Source organism: Crinia signifera, chromosome 2 (genome assembly GCF_055691185.1).
Source record: "Crinia signifera chromosome 2, ASM5569118v1, whole genome shotgun sequence".
In the NCBI taxonomy this organism is placed as follows: domain Eukaryota; kingdom Metazoa; phylum Chordata; class Amphibia; order Anura; family Myobatrachidae; genus Crinia; species Crinia signifera.
The window spans coordinates 69985255-70002484 of record NC_139218.1 but is presented as its reverse complement, the minus strand read 5'-3'; the positions used below and the strand labels follow the sequence as shown (position 1 = coordinate 70002484).

General features: G+C 43.2%; 1 protein-coding gene across 12 annotated transcripts in view; it reads right to left on the bottom strand.

The window, feature by feature from the left end:
* Positions 1 to 844: 844 nt before the first annotated feature.
* The window catches only part of MYO18A (myosin XVIIIA), a 315102-nt gene continuing 298716 nt past the window's right edge, over positions 845 to 17230 (bottom strand). For all 12 annotated transcript variants that reach the window (XM_083172333.1, XM_083172334.1, XM_083172336.1 and 9 more), the window contains one exon: positions 845 to 1951. In XM_083172333.1, the coding sequence (XP_083028459.1) occupies positions 1804 to 1951 (148 nt within the window). In that variant the 3' untranslated portion in view covers positions 845 to 1803. The remainder of the gene's footprint in view (positions 1952 to 17230) is intronic.

The following is a 17230-nucleotide window of genomic DNA, read 5'->3' as shown; positions in this document are numbered from 1 at the left end:
TTGATTTATTATTTAACATTTATTTTCCACAGAAGAATTAAGGTACACACCAGTGATGTAAAAATTCATTAGACAAACTAAACACATCCAGGCTAATGACATTTTTTTATTGGAGTCCAAACAATTTATAAAAATTTCCAGCTCACGCACATGATGGGTATATAACCCCTTCTATGGGAGTGATGCTCCACCAGGGACCTACTGTACAAACATTTGGTTCCCTGATGCATGGGACATTTATTACATCCTGCAGTTACACAACTAGGGACATTATTACCTAGGCCTGCAACGGGTGAAGGTAAATGATCAATAAAAGTAAAAAATAGCAAAGAAAAAAAAAATCACTGTTTAATGATTTGGATCTCAAAATAGAAAAGTAGGGGCCATTAACTTACCTGTAAAATTTATTACAGGTAACAATTCTAAACTGAAGTAACATTGTACATCTTATTGCACCGAACCAATGATAAGAGATATTCCTAAAGTATAGGCAACCAATGCGTAATCTGTGCCAAACCATTTATTCTCTGCCACTAAGATTCTCCTATCCTGCTAGTTTACCGATCACCTGCACACCAAGCATAGAATGCCTCAGTGATGTCACTGGCTTGTGTTGTCATAAATAATGGTTCAATCTTCAAACGGTCTTCCTCTAGTGTGCTAGCAACGGGTATGCTGTTACTGTAAAATGTGTTACAGGATGCTGGAGCAATAGCCAAGTATTTTTTATTTGCAAGGGCAAGCCAGTGTCATTGGAGAATATTAAAAATGGCATATTTGATGCTCCGAGTCTCACACTGTGGTGCATGGTGAATCTTACATCACAAGCAAAAATCCAAACAACTTATGTTCATGCTGCATACTTGTGTGCAGAAACTTTTTTAATTTTTTTTTTATATTAATTGCATATCAGCCAAGGATAATCTTACATAGATATATACAAATTGCTTTGGCCATAATGGATGTACATTTGTTGGCATTAAAAATCTCCATATCATATATTTCTTTTCAACTCCTGTGGTAACCTATGTATTAAAGGAATACTGTGTACTTAAGCACATTTGCTTCAGTCTTCATAGTGAGGATGTCAAGCTTGTTTGCTTACCCACATTGCACTGGGCATATTTAATACCATGGATGCTCCTCTTCACTGTTCACATTCCGATGTGTAACCCCCACCAGAGCCAGCTAGTGATCTGTTGTGTTACATCTGCCGTCTTTCTCTTTAATTAATCAGAAATAAAAATATATATACATATTAAACATATGTAAATAAAAAGGTGCATCACTTTTGAGGGATCTGGGAAGCACTGCAATGTGATCTCCTACTAAAGGGTTAATTCAAGATGGCAGAAAAGGCACCATTCAGCTGAGGGTTCCATGGAAGCAGCACTTGTACTGAGCCCTTAGGACTTCAGGCCCTGCTAGTATTTACATACAGTATAGGGAGATTTTAGACCACAGGGTAATAAGAAGTTCCAGCAATTAAAATCCACAGTTCCAACGTGTTAAGGGAATAAAAAAGAAAAAGATGCAGAAACCAACAGATCAGAGAAATAATTTATCCGATTTTGCCTTCTAGCAAGCAAGAATTAAAGACAATCCAAAGAACCTGCAACCTTAAATGCAGAAATGATCCCATACAGAAGTGGGGTGTACTGAGATGCATGTCATTCTTTTCAGGTTGGACTTGCAATGCCAACTCACAAAGTTCCAAAGACTTGTACACAACCTGCATTTCTCAAATCCTTGGCAATATTCCCTCATCATTAAATATTGCAACTGCTCACACCTTTGTCACAATTAGGATAATGGTTCAGAGGATTTGGTTTCTGTGTCGCTGTCACTCAGATAGCTCCTTTGGGAATATTTTGATTGGTACGTGCTTTCAAAGTTGTCCCGCTCATCGTCGCCTCTGTCATAGCTTAGCGGCTTCCTATAGGATGGGGGGCTGGGAGAAAACAAGACAAAGTGTTATTTTACAATGGCTAACAGAGGTTACATTAGAACTGTAGTTCTCAAACTCGGTCCACGGGACCACACACAGTTCACGTTTTCCAGTTCACCCGACAGGTGCACTCATTACTCACTGACACATTTTAAAAAGATCCACAGGTGGAGTTAATTATTTCACTTGATTCTGTGAGGAGACATGGAAAACGTGCACTGTGTGGGGACTGAGTTTGAGAACCTGTGCATTAGAACGATTGTCCATTACTAACTTAAACCAAATGAACACCATGCAGCATGAGTTAGGGTCATGTAGAGAGATTTTACATGCAAGAAGATAGTCATACAGTATGAGTCTCTGTCATACACTATGCAAGTGGCCATTTTGTGAGCTAGACAAACACCCACAAGAATACTGCTGATCAGTTCACTAAGAACTAGTGAAGTGGCCCACACCACTGATGCCCCTAGATCCTTGTAAATTGGTACCAGAGCCCTGACCCAGCACCAGCCATGGCACATGTGACATCATATGATGAGTGCATGGGTACTAGGACTAGGACCTGGAAGAAGGAACGTGCCCAAGGGATTTATGAATTTACCTATAATTATATCATCATGTTAAAGACTATTCAATTTAAAGTTACTACACATTCCATTAACCAATTAGGTCTTGATGTTACAACTATGAATGAATTATATACTGTAAAATTAATTACCACTATTGTTCTACAATAAAACAAATTATGCAAAAAATTTTTTATAAAATGTAGTAGAAAAACGTAAACTACTTATATTGTAGATAAGTTACCAAACTGATACGTTGGAGCAGATGTATTAAGCGATTAAAGTGGAAGGAGACAGATAACGCACTAGCCAATCAGCTGTGTTTGAAATATGGCAGCTGGGAGTAGATTGGCTGATGCGTTATCTCCTTCCACTTTATCTCCAGTTTATCTCTTCTCCAGGCTTCATAGCCCCATTATATCTATTTACTAAATTGCATTCTATGAAGGCCCATAAAGATTTGGATCTATTCAATTGCATGTCCTGAACACAGGCCTTACAGACCCCATTCATATGGGGTGCACTGGCGGAATGCCCTGATCCTGCAAAAACTCAGTTTAGGGAATCGAGAAAATGAAACATGTTTTAAAAAAATCACAATACCCTGAACTCAAAAGTTTCCAGATGGGATCAGGTAATTGAAATTTGTAACATGTTAAATTTACCTGAATCCCCAATGGATCACCAATTGGCTGTTCCGGCAGGTTGGGTATTCATGGTTGCAGATATATGGGGGTCATTACATATGGAGATTTCACCAAATGAGAATCTCTCACACGTGTGACTAGAGAGGAAGTACTGGGGAGGGGTGGACTTACTTTGGCCACAAAGTGACACAGAACATATAAATCATGCTCGCAGGGCCTCAACACACTTGAAAAATGTCTACAAGACTGTGTATAGAAAAAAGTATATTTAACGCAACATGCGGCAGATGCAGACATGCGCACATCTTTTGCCAGTTTTGGAAATTTTTGTATTCACACCCAACTGAAATTGTGAATAAATACATAAACCAGCATTACTGTAGTTCCTATACCCAGTCGCTGTTCTCATAGACAGAAAAATAAACTATTTTCATGCACATAAAATTTTAAATTAAATATACAATACAAATCTAGATTTTGATTTATGCGTGCCAAGAACAAATTCTTGGCTCTTTCCAGTGTAAGCAAAATAATTATGTTATTTTTTGAGCTGCCATGATTATTTTTGAGGTGATAAAATAACAGATGTTACACTGCTCGCCCACATGACAGCTGTGAACGTACCCTTGTCATATATATTTTATTGAGCATTTTTAAGTCATATCTTGTACTATATTTTTTCAAAATTTATTACAAAATTGCAGATGCTCTGAATAGATGCTCTCCCCTCCCCCTCATTATTTCATGTCATGCATCTTTATGCATAGGATTGGGCCCTTGGATTCTAAACCTGGTTAATGAATGTGTTCTAGCCACAGTAATTTTCCTCAGGCCCCATTTAGATTTTTATTGTTAGAAAATCTAAATTGGGCCATTAAGCTGGGAACACCACTTGAGATATGCCATTGAAATGCATATTTAAAGTACGACCGGCAGGCAGGATGCTGCCGGTCAGAAGACCGACAGAGGGATCCTGCTGAACAGAATCCCAACAGGGGGTGGGTAGGTATACTTACCTCCTAACTCTCACTGCCTACTGCCTAACCCATCTCCCCATATCATAACCCTAAACTTACCTGCAAGTGCCTAACCCACATCCCCCCCCTTCTAGGTATACTTACCCCCTAAGTCTCACTGCCTACTACCTAACCCATCTCCCAGAGCATAACCCTAACCTTACCTGTTAGTACCTAACCTTTACCCTTCCTCCCCACAGCCTAGCCCTTAACCCCCTCCCCCACCTTAACCTTAGATCCCACCTAGTGCCTAAATCTACCAAAGTTCCAAAAACACACACAAAATTAAAGACAGACAAAAGCCAATGCGCATGTACTGCATCTAGGGGCAGTGTGAGGGAAGGGTGGAAGGCTTTCAAAGTAAAAGATTATTTTATGCTTGGTGCTCCACATTTACTGTAGGAGACAGGATGTCATGCACAAGTGGAGTCTTTGCAGTAACTACCGTATATTACTAGGCACATTTTTGCAAATTGCATGGCGACTTGCCTGTACAAAGTTTTAAAAAAACAAAACCGGAAACAAGGATGTTTTTATTTTTCATTTTGGAAATAAGCTACAGTCTGACAAAGCTCACTGTGTCCTGGCAAAGCACTAAACAGTTAAGCCAATAATGTGCGACATCAATCCTAATGAATTGCCACCATCACCAATTACTAATACAGATCTGCAGATCCTGTGCAATTGCACAATGTGAAAGGAAAAACAGCATCATTAAGTACCCTTAGCTACCATTCAATCATAATGTGGCTGTGGCCATTAATCCATTTAATAGATGCAAATTACATTCTTCGACTAATACATTTAACCCTAAAAATGCTGCAGCCTTTATCACTATTAGGATTTCCAAAAGCTTCAAGTTTTTGGTCCCATAAATATATTTGTTTTTCATTGTATTTATCTAAAAACCTCTATGTATAATGCTCCTGCCTTTTGAAAATGTTAATGTATATAGAGGCAGTGGAGAATCCACAGGGAGCCATTGAGGGTTTCCAATCAGATAGCTGAGAGCTACAGTTAGTAATTGCTTAGACATGCACTCGCGTCCCCTCCCTCCTTGTATTCCTGATTTTCTACCCCTATGAATCTTTATTCGGCTCCAAAATGCACCCTCTAGGCAGAAACAAATTGTGTTGAAGTTGTGCAAATTGCAGGAACGCTAGAGTATTAATCCAGATCAATGAGCGGAGGGAGATTGAAAAACAAAGGATCTGTCAGGGAATTTGCAGACTGCCCTGCGAGGATATTCCTAAATGAACAGACAAATGAACAAGCACAGACCGGGCGCCAAGTCAGTCAGTTTGCAGGTTGACAGCTCATGTATAATGCCAAAAGTATACATGTTCTGTATCTCAGAAGTAACTTCCGCGGGCTACAAGTGCAATAAAACATTGTGCCTACCCCCCGAGATCGGACGTGGGGAACTAGACTACAAACTGTAGGTTATTTGACATCTCTTGTATGACAAAAAGCATTGGCATCGTATATTTGATAAGACAGATGGATACTGTTTTATTAATCTTTATAAAAAAACAACCACAAAAGAAACATATTGGAACAGCCCAACAAATGCATCTTAAATCACTTGGTTCGTAACAGGCACTGGCCTCATCTTTGTATAGAGGACCCTTTACTATACGGGGGTGCTAAAAGTTCCCTGCTACATCTCTAGATGCACCACCTGCCCGATTCTACCTGCACCACTTGCCTAACATACAGATGTTGCCTCAATCATCGTTGCCGTGATACGCAGCTTGTTCATGTGTGGCCCGCCAAAAACGCCCGCTAACCTGAAATGCCACAATAAAACACTGCTGCTCAATGCTTTTCCTTGAGACGAAGGTCTGAATTAGACACACCCGCGTGGTGATGGGATTACGCCAATTGCCACTTGTGTTGCCCGTGGTAATTGACATGGCAGCGGTGAGCGTGGCTATAGATGTAAGTTAATATCAAATTATGGAGCAGATGTGTTATAGCAACGCATAGTGTGCCGCTATAATACAGTACTTCCTGCTTCGCCTCATGAACAAGGCGAAGGAGGAAGGGACATCGATAAGATGTATTAACCTCTTGACTGCTGAAGCGGGGCAGTGAAAACTCCCCCTTCCAGTTATGTCGCCTCCTGGAGACAGCGCGTCAGTTTACACTGGCCGGCTGGACTGGGTATGCGTGGGATCTCAATACTCACCAAGATCTCCAGCACAACCCAGGGACAGCAGCAGGGACAGCATTGTCCCCGCTGTTGAGATAGATAGCAGCAGGGTGGCAAAGCCCTAAGTATATCAGCCTGCTATCATTTAGATAGCAGCGCCGATATGGACCTGCTGTCATTTAGTGCTCCCCGGTTCTTTCAAACATAGTGGAAAAGCGGTATCAGTGCACATAACATTCGCTGATACCCCTTCTCTCTCATAACGACTCTTCATACATCTGCCCCATTGTTCGATAAGGAAGAGCATACGAAGAACAGGCAGCAGCAGGAACCATCAAAGGCTACACATGCCTTTTCTGTTGGGGAATAATGAATTAAACCTGAGTTTACATGAAAACCTTGTGCGACCTGTAACCACAGATTTATGGCCATTACTGTCTGGAACTCTTGCTTGTTTTCATGAGCACCTCTATGGCCAGAAATCCTGTGATGCATTAGCTGTAATTGAATCGCTCCCAATGTGTATAAAAAAATGACCTACCTGTGTTGGTCACATAACAAGTACCCTTATCCAAAGCCAAAACATAAACCAGACTGTATTTTACACTCCTGTCTACACTACGAATAAAGAACCCCCCCCCCTCCTCTGGTTCTAGGGGTTAAATAAAGTAAACTGATCTGATAAATCAATGAACTCTTCTGCACAGAGTACTATGAGCAGTTAATCAATAGACACCTTTCATGGTGACATGTAATTATTCGACTACAACATGATGGCTTCATACAGAGTCTCGTTCTCAGACGCTATAGAGCGTGCATGGGCAAACTTCAACATAATGCCTGCATCTTCTTGGTCTACTAGTTCTGCTTTTATATACAGTACTGTAGGCTTTGGAACACTGACTGTACTGCAGCATGTTATGGGATGAGAACTTGTAGTTCATCCCGTCTTGCTCTTGTGCTTAATGTAAACATGTATCCAATCACATTCTCGTAGCTCTGCTATTTATAGCTAATCCAAATATTTGCCAAACTGCTGGAGAGAAGCTAATTTAAAAGCAAGAAATATCAATTAATACATTATAAAGGTCGACAATTCATTAGTATACTTAACATAGCTTAATTATATATCTTAATTAGAAGTGAACGGAGCCAAATTGTATCTACCTGCTCATGGCCATGCATAACAAATGTACCTTCTCTCACAGAGCAAGAGGCTTGCCCTAATTCCCAGCATTGAGGCTTGCTTATTGTAAACCCAGAGGGACATGCAAGGTATCGGTACTCCCCCTGCCTTCGGCTGGAGGGGGCATATATTTCATTAGCTGTACAGTTCTCTGGGTAAGTAATCGCTTTGATAAATCATTTAACAGTGAATGTAACTGACTTCCGGTTCCTGCTTCCATGGGACCAGCAGCAGAGTGCTGAGCTCCCTGACCGCCCCGGCCAGCCAGCCACACTACGCCGCACAGGACCCCTCAAAACACACCAGAAACCTGCAGGAAGCCCCTGCCGGCACCCCAACCCTGCCGATGCAGAAATTATTTGCCCAGGGGAGACTACAGCAGCACTGCCAGACTGCTGCTACGCTGGACGCCACATCCAAGATGGCCGCCGCCACACAACACTCGAGGCAGCAGCCACAAACAGCGCAGACTGAGAAGGGTGAGATGTCTGCCCAGCCCCTACAAGGTCCCACCAGCACCCCAAGCCTACAAATATCAAAATCCCTGCCCCAGGGGAAGCCACAGCAGCAGCGCCAGCCAGCTACAGCACAGGGCGCCACATCCAAGATGGCCGCCGACACACAGCTCACAAGGCAGCAGGCACAGAGAGCACAGGCTGAGGCAGAGGAAATGTTTGCCCAGCCCCAAGTAAGTGCTGGAGAGGCCCCCTTTATACCCTCCACCCAGATAGATATGTTTGCTCCCTCCCCAACGCCACCCCTGGGTTCAGCATTATCTTATGCAGATGTGGTCAGAGCCATACAGGACACTATAAACCCCATTCTGGATGCACACGCTGCTAAGCTGCAGCAATCTGTACAGGACATTAAGTCACAACTTAAGCAGGTCTCCAAAAGGGTTACTGCAAATGAGACTCACCTGGGAGAAGCTTTCCAGGACATCTCAGCTTTAAAAACCACCACGGAATATCTGCAGAAATCCTCCTATTCCATGCAGAATAAACTGGACGATCTGGAAAATCGTTTCAGAAGGAATAACCTCCGTATTATAGGACTCCCTGAAACCTTAAAGGGCCCTGACCTATATGCCTTTCTCTCATCTACCCTCCCTGATCTACTGAATGTTACAGAGGCCTGCACGGGCATAATCATTGAGAGGGCGCATAGGCTAGGCCCACCTCGTGATGACCGCACCAACAGACCCCGCCCGGTGATCTTTAAATGCCTCAACTTCCAACACAAAGAAGCCCTATGGATGGCATTTAGGCAAAACCGATCCCTTCAGTGGAATGGGAATAAGCTTCTGATTTTCCAGGACTTCTCCGCAGAAGTCACGAGAGCGAGAAAGGAGTTCACCCCGTTATGTACCAGACTGGTAAAAGACAGAGTGAAATTTGCGCTACTATATCCTGCTAAGCTGCGTCTGTTTTCAGGAAATTCTTTTAAGGAGTTCAGTACAGTACAAGACAAGACGCAGAGGCCTACCTATTGGAGCAAGCCCAAGCCTCCTTTTCACCGGCGGGCCCTGACGACACCGAAACTGATTGAGGCCAGTGACTTCATCTGAAACCCACTACCTGACGTCCAATCTACAACTGCCTTATTGTCCACCCCCATCTCATTCATCAGGGGACACACATCTTAGTCACTCCCACGCTGGACGTGGGATCGTTACTTACTGGCCCTAACCTGGATTCGCCCCCCCCCCCCCCCCCCCTCCCCGTGAGTCACTGGACTCTTTGGCTCTACGAGACTTATCCATGATGACGGCAGCTTCCCCGATCACAGAACTTACTTAAGTTCTATTGCAAAAGTTCCAGGTTTTCTTTTTTGTGCGAATTTATTTTTGCATCTGATTTCCACCAGCTTTGTCTTTCTTAACGTATATTGATAAGTATGTTATATTTAGCGGTTTTGTTTCGGCGCCAGTTGTGGGGCCTGGAGACCACGTTGGTCCCGACCTCAAGCTGGCCCTGAAAAATGATATCTTTTATGGCCGGGGCGAGCCTTGTGGCTCATGTATCTGTTTCGCTTCCCCCCCAGGGGGCATGGTACCCAGTGGCCGTCTCTGCCGCTGGGACTCCAGAAGTCTCTTTGTATGTTTTGCATTGTTTGTTTTCCTTGAGGAGCTAGGGTGCGGAGGGGAACCCACCTTGCCCATGCAAGATCTACCCCTTCTTACTATGTTAAACTTGTGGGTTCCGTCTCCTACCCCCTGGTTGCTCCTATTCCCCCTCCTTTCCTCGTGTTCTTCCCTTCTGTCTTCTCCCCATGTCTTTTTGATAATATGTCTAGAGATGATCAGATTCATTTTAATACACAGTGTTGTGTGGCTCGGATATTGGGCGGTTGCACTGTATGGAAATTCGGTCAGCTTTTCCCACTCATTAGATGATAATGGCTAATTTGAAGGTGGTAACATTGAATGTAGGTGGCTTCCACGTCCCTTCTAAGCGTAAGAAGACATTGCTTTACCTTCATAAGCTACAGGCGGATGTGGTGTTTCTCCAGGAGACGCACCTAACCCCCCAGGAAACTTTAAAATTGAACACAATGGGTTGGTCACTTTTGGCAGCATCCCCATACAACTCAAAATCTAGAGGGGTTGTCATTTTAACTAACAAGAGCGCCCCAACTCAGGTGCACTGCACTGTTACTGACCCGGAAGGTAGATGGGTACTCGTGGACGCCACCGTACACTCAACTAGGATCACGATGTGTAATGTATATGCTCCTAATACCTTTTCCAAACTGTTTTTTAGGAACTTGGTTACCCTGTTAACACCATATATGGATACTACTATTGTATTGGCAGGTGATTTCAATGTTGTGGCCTCCAATGTGCTAGATAGGGACTCAGTAGCCAAAACCAGACGTCCCCCCCCAGCCATGGGATCCAATATCTGATGTCTAGTCTTCACCTGACGGATGTCTGGAGGGCTTACAACCCGGTAGAACGCAAATTCACATGTCTGTCTGCAGCCCACAGAACACTGTCTCGAATAGATTACATGTTATTATCCACACAGGCCTTTCCCCGGGTTCAAGATACTAAAATTGAAACGATCACCATATCGGATCACGCTGCATGCTGGCTCACCTTACACTCTTCCCAAGACAGGGGCACATACATAAACTGGAGATTCCCTAGCCACCTAGCTAACTCTACTAAATTTAAATCCCTACTTGAATCCACATGGATGGACTACAAACAAAATAATGAATCCACGTCCATTGCCTCCCCCCTCATGTACTGGCAGGCATCTAAACCTGTACTGCGGGGTGCAGTAATCTCCTACACCTCCCACTTGCGTAAAGAAAAAACTGCGCACTATTTAGAGGCGCAGGCATCTTTAACGGCAGCCTATCAGATTTTTAAAACGTCACCAACCAATGCAAACAAAATAGCGTTTACCCAGGCCAAAGCGATATTTGATGCCCTTCTGACTAAGCTCGAGACTAGGATCTCCTTCCAGACCCAAAGCAAATACCATAGATTTGGAGGTAAATCCAATCGGCTTATGACTAATCTACTACAGGGCCAACACCCCCCTACCACTATCACCGCCCTAATGGATGATACGGGCACCCTTCATCATAAAGGAAGCGACATCTCAGCGGTCCTACATAAATTCTACTCGCAGCTATACACCTCCTCACCTGTAGACCAGGCTGGTAAAACGGCCTTTTGGGCCTCCACCTCAATCCCGACCCTAGGGACTGACCGTGCCACCAGTTTGTTGGCAGATATTTCGGAGGAAGAGGTATCTAGGGCAATTGGTCTCCTTAAGCCAGGAAAGGCACCGGGCCCTGATGGCCTGACAAGTGAGTACTACAAATTATTAGCTCCCAAACTGGTTACCCCATTAACAACCCTCTTCAACTCTTTCCTCAAAGGCACTCCTCAACCCCCATACTTTAATTCGGCACTCCTCAAGCTTATTTTAAAACCAGGCCGAGACCCCACCCTCCCCTCATCCTACCGACCAATATCACTTCTAAACACTGATTACAAGATCTACACGAATATTCTAGCTGATAGGCTAAAAATTCTACTCCCTGAGATCATTCACAAGGACCAAACGGGCTTCATATGGGGCAGACATTCGGTCTTAAACATTAGGAAGCTCCTCACAGTCATGCAATACCACCAGTCATTGAAATCCCCATCACCTCAGGCCATCCTCTCCCTAGACGCCGAAAAGGCCTTTGACATGGTCTCCTGGGACCATCTTATCACCACACTGCAAAACTTTCAGTTCCCAGAACCATTTATAACCGCAATTATGAATCTCTACTCCCAATCTACATCCCAGATTCTGACCAATAATTACTTGTCTCCCCCGTTTAACCTGAAGCGAGGCACTCGACAGGGCTGCCCTCTCTCCCCACTCCTTTTCGCTCTGGCCCTAGAGCCCCTGGCTATTAAACTAAGAGCCTCCTCCGCGGTAACAGGAATTAAGGTTGGAGCCAGAGAGGTGAAGCTAAGTCTGTTCGCAGACGACATACTTCTTTTCCTATCGAACCCCCCCAAATCCATCCCGGAAGCCATGGCAATCATAGACCATTTTGGATCCTTCTCGGGACTCAAGGTTAACTATGAGAAATCCTGTATTCTACCCCTAGCCTGGCCCCCATCATACCCCGATTCCTTCCCAGCATTGAGTCAGTTTAGCATTTGCACGGCCCCTATGAAATATTTAGGCATTATGATACCATTGCACCTTAATGCACTATACACTTCCAATTTTAAACCTGTATTGCAGGCCATTGCAAAACTATTAGAAAGATGGCACACTCTCCCTTTATCCCTCTATGGCCGAATCACGGTGATCAAAAGTGTAATTTTCCCTAAATTGTCTTACCTGCTGCAAATGCTCCCCCTCGCCCTCACTAAAGCAGATCTTTCCCGTTATAATACTATGGCCAATAAATTTATTTAGATGGGGAAAAAACCAAGAATGCCCCTTACCAGGCTATTCCTTCCTAAAGCTGAGGGGGGATTTGCCTTACCCCAAGCGCAAAACTTCTCCCAAGCCGCCCACTTCAGATACGCCACAGATTGGCTTCTGAACAAGTCGTCATACACCAATGAAAACCTGGAACGTGCCCTCTTCCACCCTTTTGCTCCAGCAGCCTTGCTCCATACCCCACGCACCAAGCTTCCAAGCGTTATAAAAGACAACCTCCTTTTCAAAGAAACATACACAATGTGGATCACCATCCATAAAAGATTTGCTAGGAACCCAACTAGTAGCCCCCACGCTACGTTCTGGGGCAACCCGTCCTTTGCCCCAGGTCTAAATAATCACTTATTTCTGGAGTGGCGTCAGAAGGGCATCGCAGCTATCTGCAACGTTTTTGACCCAGGTGGAAAGATTCTCTCTTTCACAGAACTGGCCGACAAATTCCATCTCCCGCGATCCCAATTCTTTATGTATCTGCAAGCCCGTCACTATGCCCAGTCTTTACCCCCACCTTTTACATCCCCAGTCACCACAGATCCTATCCTTAGTCTACTAGCCCCACACAACGTCCTGGGCTATAGAATAAGAAATCTATACCAGTCACTCATTATACTCCCAAGAGACAAGCTCCTCCAAATGTTGGAAATTAAGTGGAAAACTGATATCCCCTCACTCCCACTGACCCAATCATTACTAAAAAATCTCCCCACCACTCTCAAACACTTGCAGTCTGCTTCTCTTCAGGAAACCCACTTGAAATTCCTTAACAGGGCCTATGTATCACAGCGGCAAAGGAGTCACTTTGTTCCGGGAGATCTGGGTCTCTGTCCTAAATGCAAGATAGTAGGTGCCACCCTTTTCCATAATTTTTGGGAATGCGGCAAGATTAGAATTTTCTGGAGGAAAGTCCTGGGTTTCCTGAATACCTTATTTAACCTGCAACTCACATATGATCCCATCCCCATCCTTTTCCTTAACTTTAAAAATTGGACACTTGGACCGCATAAAAAAAGGATAATACCACTTCTTAGCCTGATACTGGTCCAGTCTAAAAAACTGATCCTGACCCACTGGATCCACAGGGTTACCCCGTCGCTTACGGAGTTGAAACACTCATTACTGAAAATCATGTATTATGAACGTCAGGCATCCCTACATGACATTGAGAAAGGTGTGATTCGTTTCTATGCTAAGTGGGACTTCTTTATTCAATCATTAGACCCAGAAATACAGTCTTCCATTCAGAAGATTTTCGAAAATACCACTTGGATCATGCTACGCCAGATTACATAGTATTGATCGTACTCTGAACCCCCCCCCCTTTTTATTTATCTCATAGTGAATGCTGTATTGTCTCATTTACTTGTCATCTTCCCTTCCTTGTCCTCCCACCCCCCTTTTTCCCCTTCCTCCCCTCTTTGTTCGTATGTGTTTAAATGTTCAGTTGGCGGTTTATGGCCAACGTTATGTTATGTTGGAGGAAAAGTCCAATTTGAAATAACGGCGGGAAATGAACCACCGTTACACGGTAGGGTGCCACATATGTGGTCACCCCTGAGTTACTTCTCCATCTCTCCCTCCTAGCTGGACCTGTATTAGTCTCAAAACTTTCTACGGTGGCTTTGTCTACTACCGACAAGTTATGCTTTAGTAATTTATATTCATAGTTTGCGAGATGAGCAGACCGGAGACTGTGTACAATGCATGCCGGAGACCTCTTCTGATGTAACAGTTTACCTGTATTTGTATTTTATTATTATTTGTTTTGTTTTCTCTATTTTAAAAAAAAACTACAATAAAACGTTTATAAAAAAAAAAAAAAAACAGTGAATGTAACTCCATGTCACCTTCTTATTACATACCACATACAGTAAGTGATTTAAAAAAAGAAGCGAACCACACCGCCTGTCTACACTATGGACCTTATTCTGGTCCATTCACAGCCAGCGGTCATTCGCACATGCATAGATGTTTGGCGTAAGCTCGGGGGCGCGGGGCAGTGGCGGACAGTCAAGCCCAGCGTTTCATGGATGTTCCAATGGTAATCGGACCATGACATTGGTACTGGAGGCAGGCAGCTGACATCACCAGATGGCAGCTGCCCACCCACTTCCTCCCGAGAATGCACGCAAATCTAAGTGTCCTGAGAGTCACTTAGATATGCCTGCACATTACACATAAGGCGAGCTCAGGGAGGACAGAAACCTCCCGTGGAGCAGAAGGGAAACATTATGTTAAACATCCATTCACAGGCCCTGCGTGTAAACACACGCAGTGAGCGGAGGAGGTGGTACCACCATTCGCAGGGCTCGTTCTGGTTGACTCGGAGAGAATTTGCATCATTCTAATAGGGGGGAATTCAATTAGCAATAGAATTTGCAAGGGCTTTTAGCTGCCGGAGCTATTCAATATGAAGATTTTGTGTCTCATTATGGATCTCATGATGAATCTCTAACCAGAAGTGCACTATGGAAAACTGTAACCTTACATGGTAAAGGTATTTTGCTAGATGTATATAAAGTAGTGTTCATTTTAGCACCCGGCACCTCTCACAACCTGTACTGTTCCTCTTTCCAGTCTGAGATGTCACTTTCTCACTGAGATACAAACCAGAGTGCGCTAGAAGCACCAGAGCAGATCGCGACAATGCAGGGAGGGATGAGGAACTGCACAGGTTGAGACAGGTACAGGATTAAGAATGAATTCTATATACAATAAGTGAAGAAATGTTCAGTCAATGAATATATGAAATAAAGTCAACTGATTTTCAGCGTTTCCTAATTCCTATATCTACACTACATGGACAAAAGTATTCGGAGGTCTGACCATTGCACCAACAGGAATTGTAATGACATTGTACTCAAACAAGGAGTTAGTTCCTCTTTTGAACACTTCTTTGAAGGCTTTCCATCAGACTTTGGAGTGTTTCTGTGGGAATGTGTGCCCATTCTTTCTATAGAGCATTTATGAGGTCAGAAACTAATGTTGGACAAGAAAGACTGGCTCGCAATCTCCATTCCAGTTCATCCCGATGGGGTTGAGATGAGGGCTCTGTGCTGGCCAGTTAAGTTCTTCCACACTAAACTCATAACACTGTGTATATTTAGTCCTTTATTTGTGCACTGGGGCACAGTAATGCTGGATCACAAACGTGCCTTTGTCAATCTGTTGCCACAAAATTGGAGGCATAGCATTGTTCAAAATGTCTTGGTATCCTGAAGCATTAAAACTGCCCTTCAATAGATGTAAAGGGGCCTAGCTCAATTCCTGAAAAACATCCCCATACCATTATCTCTCCTCCACCAAACTTCACAATTGGCATAAAGCAGTCAGGCCAGTAATGTTCTCCTAGCATTTGCCAAAACCAGACTCACCCATCTGACTGGCAAACAGAAGAAGCTCCATCACTTAATGGAGCATGTTTCCACTGCTCTACAGTCCAGTGTCTATGCCCAATGTTTGGCATTGGTTCTGTGAGGCTTGCACGCAGCTGCTCGGACATGAAAACATATTACATTAGGATCCTGCTGCACAGTTTTTGTGCTTACATTAATGTCAGTGGAATTTTGGAACTCTTCAACTACAGAATCAGCAGAGCATTGGCAAATTTTACGCACCGTGCCCCTTAGTAGTCGTTGACCTCATTCTGTGATTTTACTTGGTCTTCTGCTTCATGGGTGAGTTGCTGTATTTTCTAAACAATTCCACTTTCTAATAATATCAGTTACAGTTGACCATGGAATATCCAGCAAGGATGAAAGTTCACAAACTTGTTTCAGAGCTGGTATGGCTAGATGCTTAATTTAATACACCTGTGGCAACAGGTCTAATTGAAACATCTAGATTCAACATGTGTGGCCAAATGCTTTTGTCCATATAGTGTAGGTCTGTCTGTCTATCTAAATACATATGTCTAGTATCCGTTTGTCTCTCTCGGAAACAATGCCATCTTAGTAAAAACGACATCTCTTTCTCTCTCACACATGCACAAACACAGAGGAAATTACAAGGTAGCAGCCTAGCTTTCAAAGCATTTTCTTCAAGCGGGCTTACTAGTATATATTTTTTTTTTCAGTTGTCTTTATTTTCTTTTAATCAATGTAATATTACTACAGTTACTTGTGCAACAGTTTTCAGTATGTGTGAAATTCTGAGCCCCATTATAAATAGAGTAAGTGATGATTTACTTAGTATATCCCAAATAATTCTCTCTGGAATAATTTGGTAAATTGTATTTCAGAGTGCTAATTAGATTAAGATGACTCAGGATAAAATGATCTCATATGTTATGTTACTGGTGCTCCAGCTGTGTTTAGAAGCCTCTCAGACACCTTTTGCAGTTAATCCCTACTCCATAAATTAGTTTTCATTTGTGTATTCGTAGGCAAATATTTCACACTAATTCACAAATTAACCAAACCACTTAAAGTCTGAGATTTTCCAGATCAGCAAAACCTGATCAAGATTCTGGACGGGCTTATCAATCCAATATGCCAGAGCGTTTCATTTCTCTTTCATCACCGGCATACGCTACCAAAAGTGCAGAAAGGTTGTGGTATCACGTAACACTAAGCTGTAATACGTGTTCACGCCATCAGCCATCACAGGATTTTGTGGTCATGAAACACATTTAAAGATATTTTACCTCAGATAAACACCCATAACCCAATTTTAAACAAATAATCATGACACAATTCTAAATGACAAATTACTCAACCTGCAGTTTTCTTTGGGATGTAATG